The sequence below is a fragment of the Myxocyprinus asiaticus genome, chromosome 41 (genome assembly GCF_019703515.2).
Source record: "Myxocyprinus asiaticus isolate MX2 ecotype Aquarium Trade chromosome 41, UBuf_Myxa_2, whole genome shotgun sequence".
NCBI lineage: Eukaryota > Metazoa > Chordata > Actinopteri > Cypriniformes > Catostomidae > Myxocyprinus > Myxocyprinus asiaticus.
In genome coordinates, this window is record NC_059384.1 from 6,614,165 (window position 1) to 6,638,057 (window position 23,893).

Below are 23,893 nucleotides of genomic sequence, written 5' to 3' on the forward strand. Positions count from 1 at the left end.
TAGTGTATTCTTAAACTGAGAATATCCTATTCATTCATAGGCAGTTATTATTGTACAATTATAAAAGAAACCATACATTTTTTAATTATGTCTGTAGAGCCTTTTTTTGTTTTGTTTTATTCTGCTTCAATAAATTAAGTTCAGCTATTTTTAAAGACAACATTGATCAAAAGCAAAAAAGAATGTTCTTATTATTTATGTTGTTTTCCAGCAAACATACGTAAACACGCTTAAAACAAGACATATTTTCTTAAGCAAAATGACGCTAGATATTAAGTTTTGTTATTAAAATTTTGTGAGGTTTTGCCTTTGGAAAATAGTTTTTTCTTGTTTTAAGCATAAACACCATTAAACAATTCTCAGTTAAACTCAACTGACAGAATTTGTGGCATATTGTTGATTACCATAAAAAAAATAAAGGTTACCGTGAGGCACTTACAATGGAAGTGAATGGGGACAATATTTGGAGGGTTTGAAGTCAGAAATGCAAGCTTATAATTTTATAAAAGCACTTGCATTAATTCCTCTGTTAAAGCTCATGTATTATTTGAACTGTAAAGTTGTTTAATTCATTTTTTTTTTTTTTTTTTTTGAGGGATTACAGGATTTACAGCATTACGTCATCATGGCAACAAAGTTGTATAATTAGATATAACTTAACACTAAAAAGGTTAGTAAGCGTTCTTATCACACTAAAATCAGGTCAACATACATATTGTTTACGTCTTGTGTCTATTCTTTTTAAACAGTGAATATTTGAACATTTACGGATTGGCCCCATTGACTTCAATTGTAAGTGCCTCACTAATCCAGATTTGTGGAGGGGTGGGTCGAAATTCTTTTGTTGTGGTAATCAACATTATGCCACAAATGCTGTCGATTAAGCTTAACTTGTATTTAACCCGGAATATATTTTTGTGCTTTGCAGTTTATGACTCACATTATGAAAAGACTTAAACTATTTAAAATATTGAAATGGATCCTGACTTCATATTTAACACAATACTCACAGCTTAATGTCTAAACAACCACACGCCCTTACAAGAAGAACAAATTAATTACGGCAGCGATGTGTAATTTCAGCCCCATTAATGTTCTCAGAGTAGCTGCAATACTAACACATGTTGTGTGGACTCTGTCAGAAGTTCAAGCAGTGCAATTAATAATTTCACTCCCTGTTTGTCTAACGCAATGGGACTGCAGGGCTGTACTGAGCCCAAGGTACTGTAAGTTCTCTGCTGCAGGCAGGAAAAGAACACGTGTCAGGAGAGGGCAGGAAGGTCTGCTGGCAATCTGGGTTGTTGAGATGGGAACGTGGGGAGCAGGGAAGAGTAGCACAGGTACTCTGGCCCCTCTGGTTTAATGCCGTAGGTGTCTATGTAATCATTCTGCATCTCTCCATTGGCCGTTCCCTCATGGTTTGGGTTTATCATATTGCTTGGAGAGGTAACATCTTGGTTCATGTATTCTGTGTAAAAGAGAATATTAAATATTCTGATGAGATATGATCATTATATATCTATATATCTATCTATATATATATATATATATATATATATATATATATAAATATAAAAAATTTTAAAAAAATTGTATTTAGAAAATTGTTGATTGTTATATTTGTTTACATTATACAAATAATTAAAAAAATATATTATTGTTTTTATATCTAGCTATGTACACTGATGGTCAAAAGTTCAGAATACTGTACAGATTTTGCTGTTTCGGAAGGAAATTGGTACTTTAATTCACCAAAGTGGCATTCGACTGATCACAGAGTATAGTCAGGACATTACTGATGTACAAAACAGCACCATCACTATTTGAAAAAAGTCATTTTTGATCAAATCTAGACAGACCCCATTTCCAGCAGTCATCACTCCAACACCTTATCCTTGAGTAATCATGCTAAATTGCTAATTTGGTACTAGAAAATCACTTGCCATTATATCAAACACAGCTGAAAGCTATTTGGTTCGTTAAATGAAGCTTATCATTGTCTTTGTGTTTGTTTTTGAGTTGCCACAGTATGCAATAGACTGGCATGTCTTAAGATCAAAATTAGGTCAGAAATGAAAAAAAAAAAAAAAAAGAAACAGCTTTCTCTAGAAACTTGTCAGTCGATCATTGTTTTGAGGAATGAAGACTATACAATGCTTGAAATTGCCAAAAAACTGAAGATTTCATACAAAGGTGTACACTACAGTTTTCAAAGACAAAGGACAACTGGCTCTAACAAGGACAGAAAGAGATGTGGAAGACCAGATGTACAACTAAACAAGAGGATAAGTACATCAGAGTCTCTAGTTTGAGAAATAGACGCCTCACATGTCCTCAGCTGACAGCTTCATTGCATTCTACCCGCTCAACACCAGTTTCATGTACAACAGTAAAGAGAAGACTCAGGGGTGCAGACCTTATGGGAAGAATTGGAAAGAAAAAGCCACTTTTGAAACAGAAAAACAAAAAGAAAAGGTTAGAGTGGGCAATGAAACACAGACATTGGACAACAGATAATTGTAAAAGAGTGTTATGGATCTTAACCCCATTGAGCTTTTGTGGGATCAGCTAGACTATAAGGTGCGTAAGAATTGCCAGATAAGACAGCCACATCTATGGCAAGTGCTACAGGAAGTGTGGGGTGAAATGTCACCCGAGTATCTGGAGAAACTGGTAGCTAGAATGCCAAGGATCTGCAAAGCTGTCATTGCTGCACATGGAGGATTTTTTGATGAGAACTCTTTGAAGTAGTTTAAGAAGTTCTGAATACTGTGATCAGTTGAATGCCATTTTGTGTAATAATATATATTACACACACACACACACACACACACACACACACACACACACATACAGCACTGTGCAAAAGTCTTAGGCACATAAGATGTTTCACAAAAGCATTTGTCTTAAGATGGTTATTTATATCTTCAGCTTTAGTGTGTCAATAGGAAATATAAATGTTAGACTCCCAAACATTACTTTTGCAAATAGAAAAGATTAGAATAGAAGAACAGGGAGCCCTGCAACAGATATCATGGCCCCCATAAAGAGACAGAAGCAATTGAGACAGCCTAAACAGATAGAAGAACTGTAGTGAATTCTCCAAGAAACTTGGAACATCCTATCTGCCAACAACCAAGAAAAACTGTGTCCAGGTGTACCTAGGAGAATTGGTGCTGTTTTAAAGGCAAAGGTGGTCACACCAAATATTTATTTAGCTTTGTTTACTGGACTTGTATGACATTAAGTGATAAATGAATACTATTTATGTCATTATTTTTGAAGACATCCTCACTATGCAACATTTTTCACAAGTGCCTAAAACTTTTGCACAGTACTGTATATAATGCATAAAAAAAATTATACTATATCATATTATAATTTTTATATAATTGAACAAACAAAATAAATTATATAAATAATACTATCTGTCTGTATATACATACATTTTTTATTTGTATATCATTTATTATGTTATGCTTTTGTGGTTGATCACTCATGATTTACTATTTCTATGCATGCCGTTTTTGTGACATATTAAAGGTGCAATATGTAACAATTTTCATGTAATATTCGCCTTTTTTGCCAATGTGTGAACGGCTTGTAACGCAACTTAAAAAATAAGCCCTTCCTGGACTTCCTAGGTTGCCTATTAAATCCTGTAGACTGATTTTCATGCGAAGGGAGCGGGTCGCTTTTGCCGGGAAAATCCAAAGGATGTGACGTTTATGCGCTCTCCAGAGCCTTGCCTCAGTAATAGCTTCTGTTCTGCTATTCAGTGACAACAAACAGTCTGCAACACTAGGTAACGTTATCTTAGAGATGGAATCCAGCAAACATCCGGCTCCCAGCACAACACGGACTCCTACACAAACTCAGAATAAGCCAAAAAAAAAAAAAAATGTATCTATTGAATCCCATCTGGCTAAGCAGGAATGTGATCATGGTCGAGCGAAAACTAGAATGAACATCGGCAGGGCATTTGATTCCTGGAGGGACCTTCGTTCGGTTTTGGGGATCAAAACCGACCCTGAATTGGCATTCTTCTTATTGGACAGGTAAGCTTACATAACTGCAAAGCATGTGAAATATAGTGCCAAAAGGATTGATCTGTGCAATTTTAGCTAACTTGATCTTGCCTGCTAACGCTGACGAATTGCAAGCTTCCTTGCTTCGTAACATTCAAATAATTTCAACGATCTTCTCTTTATACTAAATGTCAGGTATACAGGATCAGTTTAAGCAAATACGCTGGTTTCTTATTCGTAGTACAACATATGACATACAAAACATACAACAGTGCAACATAACTGCAGTGCAACAGTAAACTGTCTGGTATAGTTCGGTAGTATGTAGCTGTATGTGTGTATCAGTATGCTATGTTAGCAGATAAGTAGATTTAGTTTTGTCTCAAAGTTTATAGTAAAACAATCATAACTGTGCAATTTCAATTATGCTACCTCATCTATCAGCATGATGCCAGTGAATCACATTCAGTCTCTTTGTACATTACATCATTGTTTAGGCTGATGCTCGCTCTCATCCTTATGGAGTGTGTGCATGAGCACGAGCAACAGGTAGCTGGCTACAGTTCACTTAACGACCACAGGTGTCATTAATAACAAGGGTTTCTGAATGTTACATACTGCAGCTTTAACTAATAGACCAAAAGGTGATAAAAATGGTGAAAATTAAAGTAATTATCAAATTACATTACAATCATAATACCTGGCAACATGAGGTCTTTCTGCATCAGATCCGTTATGTAGCGCACAATCAGACTGTTTGTATAGTCATCCTTAAAACATCACAAACAAAAGATGAATTAATTATATTGCAACATATTAGGTCTAGATATAAACTCAGTAATCTTACAAATATTAATATTCCATAGAAAGACATATTGTCCAGGTCTAAGTCAGAAATACTGACTGTTGTTGCATTGTGACATTGAGACTGTGATCTTTGAGATCCACTGAAGAATCTTTTGTTGGGTAGCAGGTACTCCTCTGCTTCCACTACACAATCCATATATTCTGTATTGATCAGGGACCTATAGAACGTAGAATCTGTCGGGCTGGGCTGGTACATGTGCTCATCACCCTGTGAGCAAAGCCAAAATAATTTGTCTAATTATAATGAAAAACAACTTCTCTCCCCTTGGACAAGAATGATAATGACAAATGTTTGTTAAATTAGTGTATAATTTATTCAAAATTCAGAAAATAGGAATAAAAAGATTTCAGTGCCATTTGAAGTGGTGGATTTGTTCACATGCTTTAAGAAAGTAGTTTCAAAATGCATCAGTGATTTACCTGAATGACAAGGTAGCGAGATGGATCAAGCCATTTTTGAGAATTCTGAAATAAGTTCACGAAAGCGAGGTCTGCTGTCTGCTTTATCATCCAACCTGAATGGAACAAAGTTGAATTATATATATATATATATATATATATATATATATATATATATATATATATTTAAAAAAATCACATGTACATAAGTATTCACAGCCTTTGCCATGACACTCAAAATTGAGCTCAGGTGCATCCTGTTTCCACTGATCATCCTTGAGATGTTTCTACAACTTGATTGGAGTCCACCTGTGGTAAATTCAGTTGATTTTACATGATTTGGAAAGGCACACACTTGTCTATATAAGGTCCCACAGTTAACAGTGCATGTCAGAGCACAAACCAAGCCATGAAGTCCAAGGAATTGTCTGTAGACCTCCGAGACAGGATTGTATCGAGGCACAGATCTGGGGAAGGGTACAGAAAAATTTCTGCAGCATTGAAGGTCCCAATGAGCACAGTGGCCTCCATCATCCATAAATGGAAGAAGTTTGGAACCACCAGGACTCTTCCTAGAACTGGCCACCCAGCCAAACTGAGCGATCAGGGGAGAAGGGCCTTAGTCAGGGAGGTGACCAAGAACCCGATGGTCACTCTGACAGAGCTCCAGCATTTCTCTGTGGAGAGAGGAGAACCTTCCAGAAGAACAACCATCTCTGCAGCACTCCACCAATCAGGCCTGTATGGTAGAGTGGCCAGACGGAAGCCACTCCTCAGTAAAAGGCACATGACAGCCCACCTGGAGTTTGCCAAAAGGCACCTGAAGGACTCTCAGACCATGAGAAACAAAATTCTCTGGTCTGATGAAACAAAAATTGAACTCTTTGGCCTGAATGGCAAGCGTCATGTCTGGAGGAAACCAGGCACCGCTCATCACCTGGCCAATACCATCCCTACAGTGAAGCATGGTGGTGGCAGCATCGTGCTGTGGGGATGTTTTTCAGTGGCAGGGACTGGGAGACTAGTCAGGATCGAGGGAAAGATGAATGCAGAAATGTACAGAGACATCCTTGATGAAAACCTGCTCCAGAGCGCTCTGGACCTCAGACTGGGGCGATGGGTCGTTGTCCTGTTGGAAGATGAACCTAAGCACACAGCCAAGATAACAAAGGAGTGGTTACGGGACAACTCTGTGAATGTCCTTGAGTGGCCCAGCCAGAGCCCAGACTTGAACCCGATTGAACATCTCTGGAGAGGTCTGAAAATGGCTGTGCACCGAAGCTCCCCATCCAACCTGATGGAGCTTGAGAGGTCCTGCAAAGAAGAATGGGAGAAACTGCCCAAAAATAGACCACGCCCCCCATGCCACAGTGATATTTACAATGTGGTGCAGATGAAATATAACACAGAAAGCAGTTAAATTTAAAGATGTGATCTTATGTTTCATCATCAACTAAAGGGAAAATCTTGGATTATCTACTTAAATGTTGAACACTTGAATGACATTGTGCTGGATCACTTTTATTTTATTTTTTTTACTTTGGCAGTGTTACATACTGTTTACATCATTACAAAAGTCTCTTGAAAGAGAATCTGACCTCTGACATATATTTCAGTGATACAGTAAATGACAAAAATAAAATGAGAACAGACAATTGTGTTCATTTGGTTCATATTCTGTTTGTGATAATATTGTTTTAAATCGATATGGTGTGCTGACAATTTTCCTTAAAGATTATTTTTGAGAATGTAGCTCTTAAGAATACACAAGATCATCCACAGTAAGGAGAGCAAATACAGTAGATAAAAAAAAATGCATGATGGTAAAATAAGGATTATTAATCCCTCATACCCTTTTCAGATCAATGTAAATGGAGCCGCTTGATCGTTCGCAATTTAATGAGCCGATCAGAGCCTTCGTTCGACAGCGAGAGCCAAGTAGTTTCTCTTCACAGTGTTCCACCAAACCTAATGGAACAATAATGTTGTTTTATGTTGTAAAAACATGATGAAGAGATGATGCACTGTCGGTCTCACCGCCATGTTTGAAGTTTTTCTAAGTATGACAATTGTAGTCCTGAAGCGAGCGGTCAAACTCCTTTAACCACTGGAGTCTTATGGATTACATTTATGTTGCCTTTATGTGCTTTTGGAGCTTCAAAGTTTTATTACTTATTCACTTGTATTGTGAGGACCAACAGAGCTGAGATATTCTTCTAAAAATCTTTGTGTCCTGCAAAAGAAAGAAAGTCATACACATCTTGGATAGCATGAGGATGAGAAAATGATGAGAGAATTTTCATTTTTGGGTAAATTATTCCTTTAAGGACGTAAACAGGGTCAGTTCTGATTTCATGTTGACTTTAATTTAGGGGCTTCATACTTCAAAGTCTCATAATGGCAACTCATAAACTGCAGTACCTGTTAGATTCACAACCTTCCAGTCCTGGTCCACCGCACCTAAAGTAACAAAAACATTATGAAACAGTTCGTTTTTTAAATGCGCTGTAAATGCGCTGTAAAACCCTATACTTTGAGATTCTTTTATGTTTCAACATTTGATTAATAACAAAACTGGATTGCATTTGACACAAAGCTGTATCAATACTGTTATAAATATAAAAATCATCATAACTGTTATCATCTGAGAGGATGAAATGCTGGTTTGTGTTACCAGGTTTAAATTGTTCCTACCCTTGGGTACAGTTTGCATGACACAGCTGGCACTGTCCATTTTTGTCTGGGTACTTCCAGACATGTCGGTTATTAAGGCCTTGCATACCTTGGGCACACCGAGCAGCACAGTGCAACCCATATTTAAAGTGAGCACACTCAGTACACTGATCAGCTCCCTAGAACTGGAGAAAGAGAGAACAACATATGCTTTATAACCCATTTCATAAGTGATGCATTGCCATTTATGGTTCACATGTTTGAATTAGAGTCCTACGTTTTCTGAGGAAGATGTGAGTTGTGCTTGTCCATGCAAAACTCACTGCCACAATGCTTGTGTTTTGTGGGTGGTTGTCAGGGCATTGCTATTTGGTTACTGTACAAAGTCAAAACAGCCCATTATATTCTAGTGCTAAAATAGGGCTTGGGACTCTCCTTCATTGCAATTCTATAGGATTTTTTTCTGTCTGGGTTACAGTCTGCCGGGTGAAAATCATAAGCGTTTTTGCATGATTATAGCTTGCTGTGCTCAAAAGTAATTAATATGCACCACAGTAAAACCCTGCATGAAGTTTCGTCTCTTTAATGCTTAAAGTTTACTCCATTTATGCACCGCTGCTGTTACAGCCATCAAAGCACCACATCAGTACTGCATTACAAGACGATCACTAAGGGCGTAGATTTGGCTTGAACATTGGGGGTTTGCATCATGAAGCTTTTACATATTTCCATTGATCATGGAATAAATAATGTGGGAGGAGGGGGGTTGTACTTGCATGTTTTGATTACTAGGGGGGGTTACCTCCCCCCACCCCTCCTGGAATATATGCCCCTGACGATCACAGTCAGATGTTAAATCCTCTGCTGTGAGCAATGTTCCCATATTTTTAAGGTGTTGTGGAGAGATTAAAGTCTTTTGCTGATTCTGTCTGAAACTGCTTAAATAAATAGTTGCAGTAAAATATGTTTAAACTGCTTGATGTCATGAACTAGATGTGTACCTGCGTTATCTTGCAGTTCTGCGCTTTTGAGTGCGCAACGAGGATCGCCTTGAGACTCCCAAGCTCTCTGTTTACATTGAAGCAGGTTATTGTGGGTTCAGGATGCGCATGATTTTGTGCTGTTCTTTATTGAAGCCTTTCTTATTTTATTTTTACTTATTTTTTTACTCTGATAGTTTTGTGCAAAAGATTGGTAGTTTTGCACATCCCTAGTTAGAACAGCTTGGTTCTACAGTATAAATCTTTCATCATTGACAGTATTTATCTATATTTTTATTCTCACATCAGTGCATATTTAGATGATACAGTATAATCAAGCATTCTAAATGAAAGCAAAGGCATACAAAGAAAAATGCGTCTATATGGAAATGTGCCCTGTCAGCATTATACATTTTGTCTCTAACTTCATATATTGTGAATAATAATAATAAACCTAATTTCTCATTAAACCTCATCCAGTGAAATATATATATATATATATATATATATATATATATATATATATATATTGATGTGTGCTTTAAGGTCAAATACTTTTTGGGGCCACTGTATAAAAGTACATTTGTAGCCTTCCTAAACGAATCTCAGCTATTTCTTCTGCATACGGTACATATATTAATACATAAGAAGATAAAAGTCTGAGTCTCAAGTTCAAATCCAGGGCGTGATGAGTGACTTCAGTCAGGCTTCCTAAGCAACCAATTGGCCCAGTTGCTAGGGTGGGTAGAGTCACGTTGGGTTAACCTCCTCGTGGTCGCTAAAATGTGGTTCTCGGGATGCCGCGGAGAATAGCGTGTGTGGGATGTTGAGCGCGTTACCGCGGAGAATAGCGTGAGCCTCCACACACGCTAGGTCTCCGCGGTAACGCGCTCAAGTCTTTCATTTGACATGTTATTCTCATATAGGTTCAACACAATCAAGAAGTATAAATTACATGTAAATTTAACCTACTGGGCCATGACTACAGAAAACCCAGGAAGCTATTTTATATGACTGTGGAGGGGGACATGGTCGTGTGTCTGTCAGTGGGGAGAGAGGAAGCGGTAAGAGCCATCACCTGGTGATTATTGACTCTAAACACCTGTGTCTCATTTCAGTGACGGCGGAGCCGGGCTTTAAAAGGCCGGCAGAACGCCAGACTGGGAGAGAGTGTCTGAGTCACACACACAGTGGCGAATTCTCAGGGCCAGCAAAGCCTTCTCTGCTGGCCTAGCATGCCAAATAAATAAATATTTTTCATCCTTTCATTCTCAATCACCTTTTTGCCTATGTATTTTTAATCGCTTTCCACTCTTAATTAATCTACAAACAAATAGAGAAAAATGAAAAGTTTATCCAGTCAGAATTTATTCCTTGATGCTTACAAGCGAAGTGTGACAGCTGTTTCACAAATCGCATGCCCGAAGCTGAGCTCATTAGCAGCAGCAGCACGTGAGTTTGAGCTCCACCCCCTCAGGCCTTCAGAATTTCCACAGAATCCCTCAACAGTTCAAATGAATGAGCAACTAAAGTCAGATTGTCAGATTCATCATCCAGTCAGATTGATTTATTTGTTCTTGATGGGTGTGATCTTTAGGATATGTCCCGGTCAAGGCCTTCTAGCTGGCCTTGAGTGTCGCAATCACGCTTTAAGTGATGTACGTTATTTGAAAGCGAAGAGCACGAGATCATCATCACTGCTGCTATCGCCATTGAGAAAGAGATCCTTATGAATTTAAAAACACGAGATGTTCTGCATGACTGTGTGATTGCTTAATTTATTAAACAGGAAATGAGAACTGATTTTCACTTCAAGTAAACTGGTAAGTCGGATTTTACAAATTCTTTCTAGGAAAAGTGCAATGGAATGCATCCTGAAGTCAGAATTACTACTTGTAGGCTCGTGCAGAAATTCTCAACTCCGATTTCGCCAAGATGCAGGGGCATGATGTCACACAAACATGTCGACACTCAGGAGATAAACAACGTAAGTGATAAACATTCACTTTATTAAGTAATATCGATAAATGAGTTAGTTTCCACATTACATGATTTTAAAGCTTGTTTAACAAACGCCTGCAGAAACAGGTGTATAAAATTATAATCTCTTTTGATAATCGTAAACCTGAAGCACAAATGCTAGCGCTGCAGCATTGTTTATCAGTTGGGTTGCTAGGAGACATCTCTAATGAGAGTCAAACCCCTGCTAAGCTAACGGGAGCGTTGCAGTTCCGAATATCGGGGAATGGAATACATTTATGGTTGAAGATATCAAGTAGGAATATTCCACATCCAACTTGAATGGAATGCAGCATTACCGTGTACCCTGAAGAAATGAAATTTATTGCAAGCAACATTTAAATTGAAAATATTATTAGATATATTTTTCCATGTATTATAGACCTCCTTGGTAGATTCATATAAAAAAATATTATTTTTGACGTTCATTTCACAAAACAGTCATGCTGCATTTAAAATTAGGCTTGCTTGACCATTAAGTGTCGTTTCAAGTTCTGGCTTTCGTGCGTGGAGTTGTTTTTAAAATGTCAGTTGGTATTATTAGTTGAATGCCACGTAATATATGATTACTTATTCATTGTGAAACTTTGTTTTCTTAATGGCATGAATCACACTTAAGGCCTAGACTTAAAATGCACGGCCCGCATCTGCACACATACAACCCTAACTGGAGCTGAATGCTGTAAAGCTGTTTATTTTGAATCTAATAAACAGCTATAGAGTTTATGTTGACTGTTATCACTGAAGCTGATGAGTGTGAACTAAAGTTCTTGTTGAAAGACAAAGTTTGAGTGAAACCTTGAGAATAAAAAGAACACTCAAGCATCCTCCTTTCAATCCTGATACTGAGAACATAAACCCAGGACTGGGAAGAAGGTTTGTCGCCATGGACACCTCACTGATGGGCGAAGTCATCTGCACCTTGGCTAGCATCCAGGAGACTCACCATCAAGCTCTCCTCGCCCAGGAGTGCCGCTTCCAGGAGCTCCTTCAAGCTCAGGCCGAGGATCGGCAGGCCTTACGGAGCTGGCTAGTTGCAGGCAAGTCCTCCGCCATGGCCCCGGAAGCAGCGATGAAGCTGCACATTGTCCTCATAAAAATGGGGCCCCAGGATGATCCAGAGGCATTCGTGAGCCTGTTTGAGCAGTCGGCCACAACCTCCATCTGGCCGCAAACTCAATGGGCCCTCCATTTGCTGCCATTGCTTTCCGTGGAGGCCCAGCTCGCGGTGCAGCAATTACCCGCCGAGGACCACCTGGACAACCTGAAAATGAAGTCAGCTGTCCTGCAACAGGCTGGCCGCACACCGGAACATCATTGCCAGCGGTTCCGATCCCTCACCTTGAGCGAAGCCGGCCACCCATTCACGTTTGCCCAGCAGCTCCGTGTTGCCTGCCGGAAGTGGGTGCTAGCTGAGGAAAGCCATGACATGGAGGGAGTTATCGATCTGATGGTGTTGGAACAGTTGACCGTTCTCCTGCCCCGAGGAACCACGGAATGCGTCCAATGCCATTACCCCACATCAGTGGATGACGCCATCCAGTTGGCCAAAGCCCACATGGTGGCCTATCCGGAAGATGGCGAGCAGGAGTCCACATCTCTCTCTCACTCTCTCCCTCTTGCTGCTCATCCCCCTCTTGTCACTCCCTCTCCTCCCTTTCGCCCTATACCCACTCCCCGAAAAGAGGGAGTTCTTCCACCCAAATCGGCGCCCCGCTTCTGCGAGCTGCACTATCTGCCAGTCCCCTCTACCCCTCTCCGTCGCCATTCCCAGGATGATGTCTCTGCCACCACGAGTGCAGCTGGGAAGCCTGGGCCGGTCTGCTGGAGTTGCGAGGATCCGGGACACGCCCAAGACCGGTGTCCGGTGATGGAGGTGGGGACGTGGGTCCGGGTCCCTGACATGCCACAGATGTTCCCTGATCGAGCAGGGACGTACCATATACCGGTAAGAATACATACCAAGCCCTGGTGGATTCTGGCTGCAATCAAACCTTGATTCACCATGGCTTGGTTCATGACGGGGCTTTGGGTGCAAATCACAAGGTGATGGTGAGGTGTGTACATGGTGATGTTCACAAGTATCCGGTAGTGACATCCATTATTTAACCATACAAAAAGCATAGAGTGGAGGCCGCGGTTAATTCCCGTCTCACCCATCCACTGATTTTGGGGACCAATTGGCCAGGGTTTAAAAGTTTATTAAAAGCATTATGTGTGGATGGGTCCTGTAAACCGAAATCTCGGTGTGTGATGTGTGACACGATGGCTGTGGAGGCAGAGCTGGGGCCGTCTGTAGCTGCTCAGCATCAGAGGGACACAAGAGGGGAATCCTCCAGCATTCCCGCCCTTTGGGAATTCCCAGAGGGGGATTTCCCTCTAGAGCAGTCACGTGATGAAACCCTTAAGCACGCCTATGACCAAGTGAGAGTGATTGATGGCCAGCAGCTCCAGCCAAACGTCGCACTCACATATCAATATTTTTTCAGTCATCAGGGACTGGTTGTATCGAGTGACGCAGGACACTCAAACCCATGAAAATACAACCCAGTTATTAGTCCCGAAGGGCCATTTGGAAACACTTTTCCAGGTGGCTCACCATAATCCTATGGCAAGTCACTTAGGACAAGAAAGGACACTGCACCGGTTAAAGGCCCGCTTTTATTGGCCTGGCATTTGCGGGGATGTTTGCAGATGGTGTGTCAGAGCGCCATTGCAGCGTTACCGTTAATTGAGGCCCCCTTCAAAAGAATTGGATCTCGTCGGGCCATTAGAATGGTCAGCACACAGATATCGGTTTGTATTAGTCCTGGTGGATTATGCAACGCGATATCCGGCAGCAGTGCCTTTGCGCAACATCTCAGCACACAGTGTTGCGGAGGCACTCTTCAAAATTATCTCCCGGGTGGGGATTCCGAAAGAAATCCTCACTGATCAAGGCACAACATTTATGTCATGTACACTGTGCAAACTTTATGAATTGCTGGGGATTAAATTGATTTGCAGCAGTTTTTATCACCTACAAACTGATGGGCTGGTCAAACAATTTAATGGAACCCTAAAAAATATGATTAATACGTTTGCACGCGAGGACGTTAGAAACTGGGACAAATGGCTGGAACTCTTATTATTTGCAGTCCGGGAGGTCCCACAAGCCTCCAAAGGGTTTTCCCCCTTTGAGCTCCTGTATGGATGTCAGCCCCTTGGGGTGCTTGACATCATAAGGGAGGCTTGGGAGGAGGGACCTTCCCAAAGCAAAAATTCAGTATGTCCTTGATCTTCGAGCAAAGCTACACAAGCTGGGTCAGTTGTCACAGGGAAATTTGCTCCAAGATCAAGTGAGACAAATCCGTCTCCATAATAGGGGTGCCCAGCTACGGGAATTTGCACCGGGAAACAAAGTCCTTGTATTACTGCCCCCTTCGAGCTCTAAATTACTCGCCAAGTGGCAAAGACCCTTTGAGGTCACACGGTGAGTTGGGAATCTCGATTATGAGGTCAAACAAATGGATAGAGGCAGAGCAAAATTTACCACCTTAACATCCTTAAATTATGGAGAGAGGTGGTCCCAGTGTCCATGGTGACAGTAGTTCTGGAGCTCGGACCAGAGATGAAGTTCAAAGCCGATCCATTCACCCCGGTCCCTGGCGGAGACCACCTCTCACCGCCCCAGCACGCTGAGGTGGCCAAGTTGCAAAAGGGATTTGTGGGTGTGTTCTCCCATCTCTCCGGTCATACGAAACTCGTACAACACCATATTGAGACTCCGCCAGGAGTAGTAGTACGTAGTCGACGGTACCGCTTGCCCGAACACAAGAAAAATGTAATTCAGGATGATTTAGAGGCAATGCTCTGTGGTGGGCCAATATTTGGCCCACCACAGAGAAAGAGTGCCTGGCCATCAAATGGGCTGTCCTAACCCTCCACTATTACCTGCTGGGGTGGGCCTTAATCCTCTGCTTGGACCATGCCTGCTTCAGTGACTCCACCACATAAAGGATACCAACGCACGGATCACTTGTTGGTACCTGGCGCTTCAGCCATTCAAGTTTAAGGTGATCCACAGATCTGGCGGTTAGCAGGCTGGACATGGCCCAGGCCTGAGTTGGATGGTGGGGGTACTCCGAGTCCCACACACACAGCCCTAACTGGAACTGAATGCTGTAAAGCTGTTTATTTTGAATCTAATGAGTTTATGTTGACTGTTATCACTGAAGCTGATGAGTGTGACCTAAAGTTCTTGTTGAAAGACAAAGTTTGAGTGAAACCTCGAGAATAAAAAGAATACTCACGTGGACTGCAACGGCGACTCCCGCATCCTCCTTTCCACCCTTATACTGAGAACATTACAATGACTAATGAAAACTGCAACACTCACCAGACAGTCTGTGGGTTTGGGTCCAGTGCAGCCCGCAGCACAGTGTTCATTACAGCAGTCGACGTGTAATGATGTAACGCTTATTTTTTTTGTCTGCATCTATTAAATTATTTAAAAATACATTACTTAAGCAATTCACACAAAACAATTACTTGAATACACCTCTACTATGATGAACATATTTTCAATTACTGAGTTCAAAGTTATTTTTAAACATTTTCTGGGGCTTAAAGTATAAAATGTCATGTGGTATAACTCTCTTGAGACAGTAAAAAAATCTAAGTCTCATTAAAAGCTTAAATTCTTGAAAAAGAAATGTGGGCATGACTAGTGCAGAATAATCTTATTATTTCTTTAAAAAATAAGCAGTGAACATTTTTTATTTAAAAATATGAGTAATATTTGAAAAACTTTTGTCCATGTGGTTCATGTGGTTAAGTGGAGTCATGTGGTTTAACCATTTGGTTGTCATGTGAGAAAAAAACAACATAAAATAGAGAGGACCCCTTTAGACCCATTGGCTATTTGTGAATAGACTTGTGAAATTCTTATGAAAAAGCATATTTTGTTCAGGTCATTTGGTGTACCCTGAGAATACTTCTTGATATTTTTGACTAAAAAAATCATGATTTTGTAAAAAAACAAAAAACATTTTACCTTGAAAAATATGTCAGAAAACTTGTGAAATTAATCTGAAGCAAATGTCCCCCACCCAAAAAAACTAAAATTTGAACAAGTTAAAGTTTCACATTTGACTTTTTATCCAACATGATCACACAGGAAAATTCAGACATTAAAAAAACATACACTGATTGTTGCAGACAAAACATTCTACCAGTTTTATATATATATATATATAATTTATTTATTTATTTTATTTTTTTTGGTGATCAGTTTTATCACAGTTTAACCTTCCCAAAAATGATAGATATTGCACAAAACATTTTTTAAACTATACATTTGTTCAGACTGGTCTCTGTGAATTTGGCAAAAGTAAGTCTAAAGTTCTTTTGCTGAAATCGGTCTGTGCCTACTGAAATTCGAACTACTACAGCCCCCAGTGGCCAAAGCTAGAAGTGTTGTTGAATGAATGGGCATGTGTGAGCCCCAGTTTCTAGATTAAATGTCCACAAAGTGGTGCCAAAAGGGAGTTGTCTTTGCTCGCACAAAATGTTATCAGTTGCGCCACAGGAAAAGGTAAGCACATTTTAATTGATGCAGAGATGGCGCCTGTCAATAACTCGGCAGAATAGGGTTGATTTCAGGGTACTGGAACATTTGGTAGCAATATGTTGAGTTCTTGTGTGATGTTGATTTGTTATATTATTCTATTATTAGTATTATTATTATTACCAATAATCTTTTCTTATAGTTGTATACAGTATAAGGGCTGCAAAAATATATTCTGTTGTCGTATATATATTGACTATATATGGTATAAAGTGATGTCACTTACCTAAAGGAAGGAGAGGTCATGGTACTCATGAATGTGAGTTATTTCCAAGTTCTCCAGCACTACTGTACAATTACTGTACATCCATACCATGATCTTGTAGTGGTGGTCTGGATCTCCATGTAGAGTGAGCTCATTACTGGTTCCCTGACATACTATAGAATAAAACATAGATTTTTTTCAGTAACTCTAGGTAGCAGAGGTGATAATTAATAAATTACATAAAAAAAACATCTAGAGCATTTACATTTAAAGAACTCCATATGACACTCAGTTCTAACCTGCTATGTTAGATATAGTCTTTGTTGTTAAATTCTATTGTTTCTATATGGCAATTCTGTGACTAAATGCAGTAATGTCTACTATCTTATAAGGTATGATATTCCATAAGAACAATATACAATTCACACCACTCTAATAAATAATCAGGCCTGGCTTGGTGAAATTAAAATATATAAAATGATATCTCTCAACTGTATACCACAATGAGCTAATGAAAATACAGTAGATGTGACAAATAGTATTTGTTTTAGTTTCATACTGTAGCAGGCAATAACTAGAAATTCAGTAAATATAGGCCTACATATTCAGAGTGGATCAAATCGTGATGGCAACAGTGTAGAGAGAGTTCATTCTTTGATGGTTTCAGATGAGAAGATTATTAATTATTTTATACTAAATATTTGCATTTAAAATGTAAACAAATGAAATGCATACGCTTATGCAGCTATATTTGCAGAGCACCTCTAAATCATCAATGCCACATTACCCAGTTACCCAAATAACTGTATCTCTTACATCACTAGGGACATCTGACCTCAGATAATGATAACATCAGACTATCCCAAGTGCTTCTTATTATGATAAATTTTTAGATCAGAGTATTATTCAGTTCTTCATGCCAACATAAGCTCAGTCTCATCCAATCTCCTCTAGCATAGCAACACCAAAACAGGTTCATATTACAGATATCACATAAATGCTCTACATCCTTGGTAAACATAGAACTTAAAAACCTTTGTGATTAAAAACAAAAAGTGCCCGTTACATTGTGCTCATAGTACCTTAATTACATATTTTCACATATAGTAGCCCCAAAAAATATTTGCACAGTTAAGCCAAACTTAAAAATGCATAACTAAGACAATGTGCTATATCTCTGTCAACTAAACATCTATACCAACTCTCTATGAAAATTTACCCCACATGCATATTTGTACATGACATGTGTTCAGTTCATTAAAATTTTGTACTTTCCAAAATATACAGTAAATTAAATTTAATACATGTATCATTTGCAGTTCCCCTTTAAATGAGCATTCAATTGAAAGTGAGCTACATTAGAGAAAATAACTTATTCAGTCTCATCTGTCTTTCTCCTGTCATCTAAGTGTTGCATTCCTGTAGTCATTGCTATTTGACTCATTGCTAGAGGAAGCGCAAATTCGGGGGGCGGGCGACATCATGATCAGTAATGTGATTCACCAAGGGTGAGACTCAAATATTGCACACAAGTGTTGCTCAGTATGAGAATGGGACGAATTCTTGCCTGCCACATGCAGGACGTGGTTTGTGTTCCCTGCCAACGCTTGTAACGCCCTCAATTATTCTGCATTTCCCCTCGGGGATCAGTAAAGTAACTATCTAAAGTGAGGTCAGGGAACTAATAGAAAGGAAATTCTCAGATTTGTATGGAGGGCCAGTTACTCAAAATTAAACCATTAAATAAATATTTACATAAATCATAAAACATCATTAAATTAATCAATAAATCACTAAATAAAATCTATAAATGTCCTTGTTAGCACTAGTTAGCAACAACCCTGAAAAACACACAAAGCTCTTTCTTAAATGTAAAGACACACCTACTTGCTGGCGATGCCGGTTGGAGGATGGGGACATGGCCCATGTTTTTTGGTCCTGTGTTGAGATTCAGGAGTTTTGGTCTGGGATTCAGAGATTTGTCTTGGACACTCAGATTTTATTCTGCCCCAGACTTTGTATTTTGGGTGAAGGGGCGGGTATTAATATGATAAATATACACATAAAAAACTGGGTCCTGTTTTTCGACACTTGAGATGGTCTTGGGGCCACTGAACACTGTTAAGACATGCAGTTCGTCCATAAATTACCTTCTCAAACCCGAACTAGGGAGAATGTATTCTGTGTGACAGCATGGTTCACAGTTCCTATGGAAAAATAATAACATTAGGTGCCAAATAAATAAAATGACTGATATAATCAACACATATACTGGCTTTTCAGAGCATAACAGACTCTAGGGCAGTTTCAGTTATGGATTAAAGGGACAGTTCACCCAAAAGTGAAAATTCAGTCATCATTTACTCACCCCCATGTTGTGTTGGCATGTACAGATAACAAGGGTTATCGAGTTTTCATCAGTGCAAATAAACGCAAGAACAAAGATGTGCAGTACTGCAAAGTTATTAATCATTCTGTCATTGTCTTGGGACAGTGTTAGCAACATGTGACGGTAACAAAATTACCTTGAGTATTGTCTTGCTCAAAATACAGGGGCCCAAAAATGTATTTGGACACTTAAGCCATGCTTAAAAGTGTTGATAAATTTGATGGTAAAATATCACATCAAGTGCCATTTTTTTATTTATTAAAAAGATTGCACATACACACTTTTCAAGTGAAAAATTTCACAAAGAGGTTTTTAGGTTTTAAATTATGAACAATATTCAGTATACATGTTCAAAATTAATACAACAAGTATTTGGACACTTTAAGGTGTTTAAACGTAGATGCAACATGTCCATTGATAATGTGGTTACTCTGTTAGGTCACCTGAGTGAATTTGTGGGGAACTGAAAGTTAGTTTAAAGTAATTGCAAAAATTGATGTAAAAATGCAGGTAGTCCTGAGAAAAGCATCCTTTGTTTGCAGATGCCACTTGGTTTGATATTTATTTCTAATGCAGTCATATTTAAAATTGTCCAGATAAATTTTAATGGCACTACATTAAAATCAATACATTATCTAAAACATCCTGCATGTATGGCTTATTTTCTTAAATAAAAAAAAAATGCTTAGGCTGGTTATAACGATAATAGATTAATTGGGGATCTTTCTCAAGGCTGTCTACGCATATCATTATTTTTACAAGGCCATGCAGTCGTTCCCATGCAGAAGACCTTCCTCTCTTTATAAGGCTTTCTTTTCTTACTTACTTAGCTTTTTACAGTACGTCTTGTTTTCTCAAAGTTTTTTCTTATTGTTTTAGATATGCCTTTGCAGGAAGTGGATTAACTCTTAAATAAGGTTAATTTTGAAATGGTATTCATTTCACACTGTGTATTTTTAAAACCTAGAATAGATTGATTTTAATGTAAAAAAAAAAAAAAAAAACATTGTCCATACATTCTGAGAATGTATTTGAGAACAAAGGAACTTGCTGTTGCATTGTTATTTTTTTTAAATTAAAGTTGATGCTTGTCATTTTTTTCGATGTTAAAATAATTTCTCCTATCCATGCTTAATGTGTCAGCTGTAAGTAAACTATTTATAGGTTCTCCTGAGAAGTGTAAACACTGTCACTGTCATGTGGTGTTATAAAAATATAGCTCTGTTATGTTTTTGTTGTTTGTTTCTTTTTTTGTTTGTTTTTTTTGTTTGTTTTTGTTTTTTGTTTTTTGAGAATCTGACCAGTCTGACATAGCAACACTGGCTCAACCAATAGCATGAGTTTGAGGCGGGGGGTTGTCTGTTTATCCAACCATTGGTAGATACACTATATGGCCAAAAGTTTGTGTACACCCCCTTCTAATTAACAAATTTGGTTACTCCATTAAATCCAGTAAAGAAAAATCTTAAAGTTTCTTTATGTAATGGCTTGGGCTTTATGTGCTTCCAAATTTGTGGCAACTTTGGTGATAGCCCTTTTCTGTTCCAGCATGACAATACCCCTGTGAACAAAGTGAGGTCCATAAAGAAATGGTTTACTGTGTCTGGCGTAGATGAAATTGACTGGCCTGCACAAAGCCCAGACCTGAACCCCACTGATCACTTTTGGGGTGAACTGGAAGAGCAACTGTAAGTCAGGCCCATCGACCAACATCAGTTCCTGACCTCACTGATTGCCTTGTGTCTGAATGAGAGCAAATCCCTGCAGCCATGTTACTTCATACAGTATAGTGGAAAGCCTTCTCAAAAGAGTGAAAACTGTTATTACAGCAAAGGGGGAAATTGATGCCTAAGGTTTTGAAATCAAATGTTCATCAAGCACATATTTGGTGATACTTTTGGCACAGTAATTAAACACTTTAGCATAGTTATTGAATGTACAGTATATGATACAACGAATGAAACCTGAAATGACACTTTTTTACTAAATCACTCAGAAAGTATTAATGTGTAATACTTAAATGCCTTGTAACTTTGGTGATAATATATATTGACATCTTGCATGTGTGAGTGACTAAAGTTTGAAACAAATCTGGACAGACAACTGGATCGATGTTGTTTTTGAGTAAGTTTGCACTGTTGCAAAAAGTATTGATCTGCATGAGCAAAAAAAGTCAACAGCATTCATCATAATGCATCCTGTTTTCAATCTAAAAGGTCTTTCCTGGAACATACCTGTAGGGAAAATCTCATTTCCAATGTTGATACACGCTCCTGTTTTACCAGAAATACCTAAATGAGTTGGCTTTGGAAAATTGGATTTCAGATGTGTTAAATGCATGTCTTCTCCAAAAAAATAAAAAAATAAAAAGCGGATACTGGATAATAGTGCAGTTGACTCGACAGAGATCTCACCTATCTGTCTGATTCAGAATACTAAAGGAAGAATTATGTTCAAAGGTGATTATTGGCCATGGATATTATGCAATTAACTGTACTTTGATCATAGTAGTGGTATTTACAACCATGCCTATTAGATACACACAGCATAAGAACTGTTAATGTTTTTAGTAGCCATATGTTCCTTACATTATGCCACAACAACATTATGCCACAAATACTTTTGATTGAGCTTAAATTGCTGTGGGGATGGGGGTGTGGACGTGTGTCTGTTTGAGAGGGAGTGGTGTGGCTTGTCAACCTGGTTGGCATATTTTCAAACAGCTTTTTCTCATTACAGTGATGGCGGAGAGAGGCTTTAAAAGCAGCCAAACATACCAGAGAAGACAGAGAGAGAATGAGTCGAGCGTACAGCATTGGTGTCTGTTGATATTGAGTGTTTATTCTACTTTTGTTATTTTGAGAGTGTTACTGAACTGAGTAAAAGCACAGAAAGAGTGCATACGCTGTGCACAGAGGCAAAGGAAATAAAAACCTACCTGAAGCGTGTCACTGCTCCCTGTCTCCTCCTTTCCATACCCAAACCTGAAGTAGTGTTACACTTGCATTGAACCCAGAATATTCCTTTAAAGCTAAAATGTGTAGCTTTTCTAAATTTAAATAATTTCTCCTATTCCAGCTTAATATGTAGAGGCAACTATAAGTAAGCTATTTGTTAACTGATATCTGCAAAAACTGCAATCACTATGACTTTGTGGCACTATCAAAATATTGTTCTATTTGTTTGAGCGTCCCGACCATCCGACACAACACTGATTCAACCAATGGCGTTAGTTTGGGGTGGGACTTTGTTTGGTTGATCAACGGCAGATGAGGGGAGTATTAGAAAGATGTTGGAAAAACATTTATTTTTTGCAATTCCTTTTGATGGTGCAGAAATAACTCACTTCAGATTTAAAAAATGAAAGATAAATGGCTTTTTACTTGGGAGTAACAGTTTCACATGCTTTTGGTTCTTAAATCATCTGTTCACACACACTCACACTGGCATTATGTTCTTTCCACAGTAGAGTGTCTATAAGTTTACTGTTGTCACCCCAAATGAGAGACATGTGGTTACTAACTTAACTGCAGTAAATACAATTTACAGCATCTAAATCCAACAGAGATGTCTCACTTCATTGTGAGTCTCTAAATGAAATAAGCCAACATATTGTCTATTTGTGACTTCACTGTCAAAATACAACCATTGTATAAGTTCTTTGCTGACTGCAAAAATAAATAAAATAAATGGCATTTTCCTGCATTTGGTAAACAGCATGGCTTGTTTAATACAATGCAGATATCTAGATAGAGAAGTCACAAATAAATAACAAGTTGGCTTGTTTGATTTTAGAAAAAAACTATATTTTGTATTGATCACACCATGTTTGTATTTTGCAAATCACTTATACAATTGTACATTTTCTGAAGAAAATATGAGTTGTACAGTACTTGCCCATGCAAAAGTTGCCACTTCTAAGTTAGTGTGTTATGGGCGATTGCCAGAGCATTGCTGAGCAGTTGCTAAGGTGTTCTGAGTGGTTGTTAGCACGTTGCTATGTGATTGGTAGGGTGTTCTGGATGGTTGTTTAATGTTCCAAGTTAAAAGAGTCCATCCCTTAGTATCTGTGAGATTTTGCTCCCTAGATATGTTTCAGGTCCCTTCTTGAATGTAAATCTATGGGATTTTTTCTTCCCATACAGTATGCTGGTAGTTTTTTCCTGCACTGTTTTCAGAATAAACACATTCATATAGCTTCAAGGCAATTACCTTGTTTCATCGTTGTCCATGAATTTTACGCCATCAAAGAATAAGAGGATTACTCCGTTTTGAGGTTTGAAGTTTGAGGTAGGCTATTCATCTCATAAATTACACAAAGCCTAGACTCAAAACTTAAAAATAGGAATATGATTTTATTTGCAACAGAAGTACACTATATTGCCAAAAGTATTCGCTCATCTGCCTTTAGACGCATATGAACTTAAGTGACATCCCATTCTTAATCCATAGGGTTTAATATGACGTCGGCCCACCCTTTGCAGCTATAACAGCTTCAACTCTTCTGGGAAGGCTTTCCACAAGGTTTAGGAGTGTGTTTATGGGAATTTTTGACCATTCTTCCAGAAGCGCATTTGTGAGGTCAGACACTGATGTTGGACGAGAAGGCCTGGCTCGCAGTCTTCACTCTAATTCATCCCAAAGGTGCTCTATCGGGTTGAGGTCAGGACTCTGTGCAGGCCAGTCAAGTTCTTCCACACCAAACTCGCTCATCCATGTCTTTAT

At 38.8% G+C, this 23,893-nt stretch overlaps 2 protein-coding genes across 2 annotated transcripts in view; one reads left to right on the forward strand and one right to left on the reverse strand.

Moving 5' to 3' along the window:
- Positions 1-286: 286 nt before the first annotated feature.
- Positions 287-16,850, reverse strand: LOC127432175 (epidermal growth factor receptor). Its single transcript, XM_051683030.1, has 8 exons — positions 16,801-16,850; positions 7,989-8,152; positions 7,716-7,754; positions 7,147-7,527; positions 5,316-5,410; positions 4,933-5,103; positions 4,729-4,798; positions 287-1,468 (listed from the first exon to the last, which is right to left on the reverse strand). The coding sequence occupies exons 5-8, from the start codon at positions 5,403-5,405 to the stop codon at positions 1,263-1,265; spliced, it is 537 nt and encodes a 178-aa protein (XP_051538990.1). The 5' UTR covers positions 5,406-5,410; positions 7,147-7,527; positions 7,716-7,754; positions 7,989-8,152; positions 16,801-16,850; the 3' UTR covers positions 287-1,262.
- Positions 13,232-23,893, forward strand: part of dnah5l (dynein, axonemal, heavy chain 5 like) — a 94,134-nt gene continuing 83,472 nt past the window's right edge. Inside the window, exon 1 of the mRNA XM_051682203.1 lies at positions 13,232-13,390. Within this exon, the coding sequence (XP_051538163.1) occupies positions 13,232-13,390 (159 nt within the window). The remainder of the gene's footprint in view (positions 13,391-23,893) is intronic.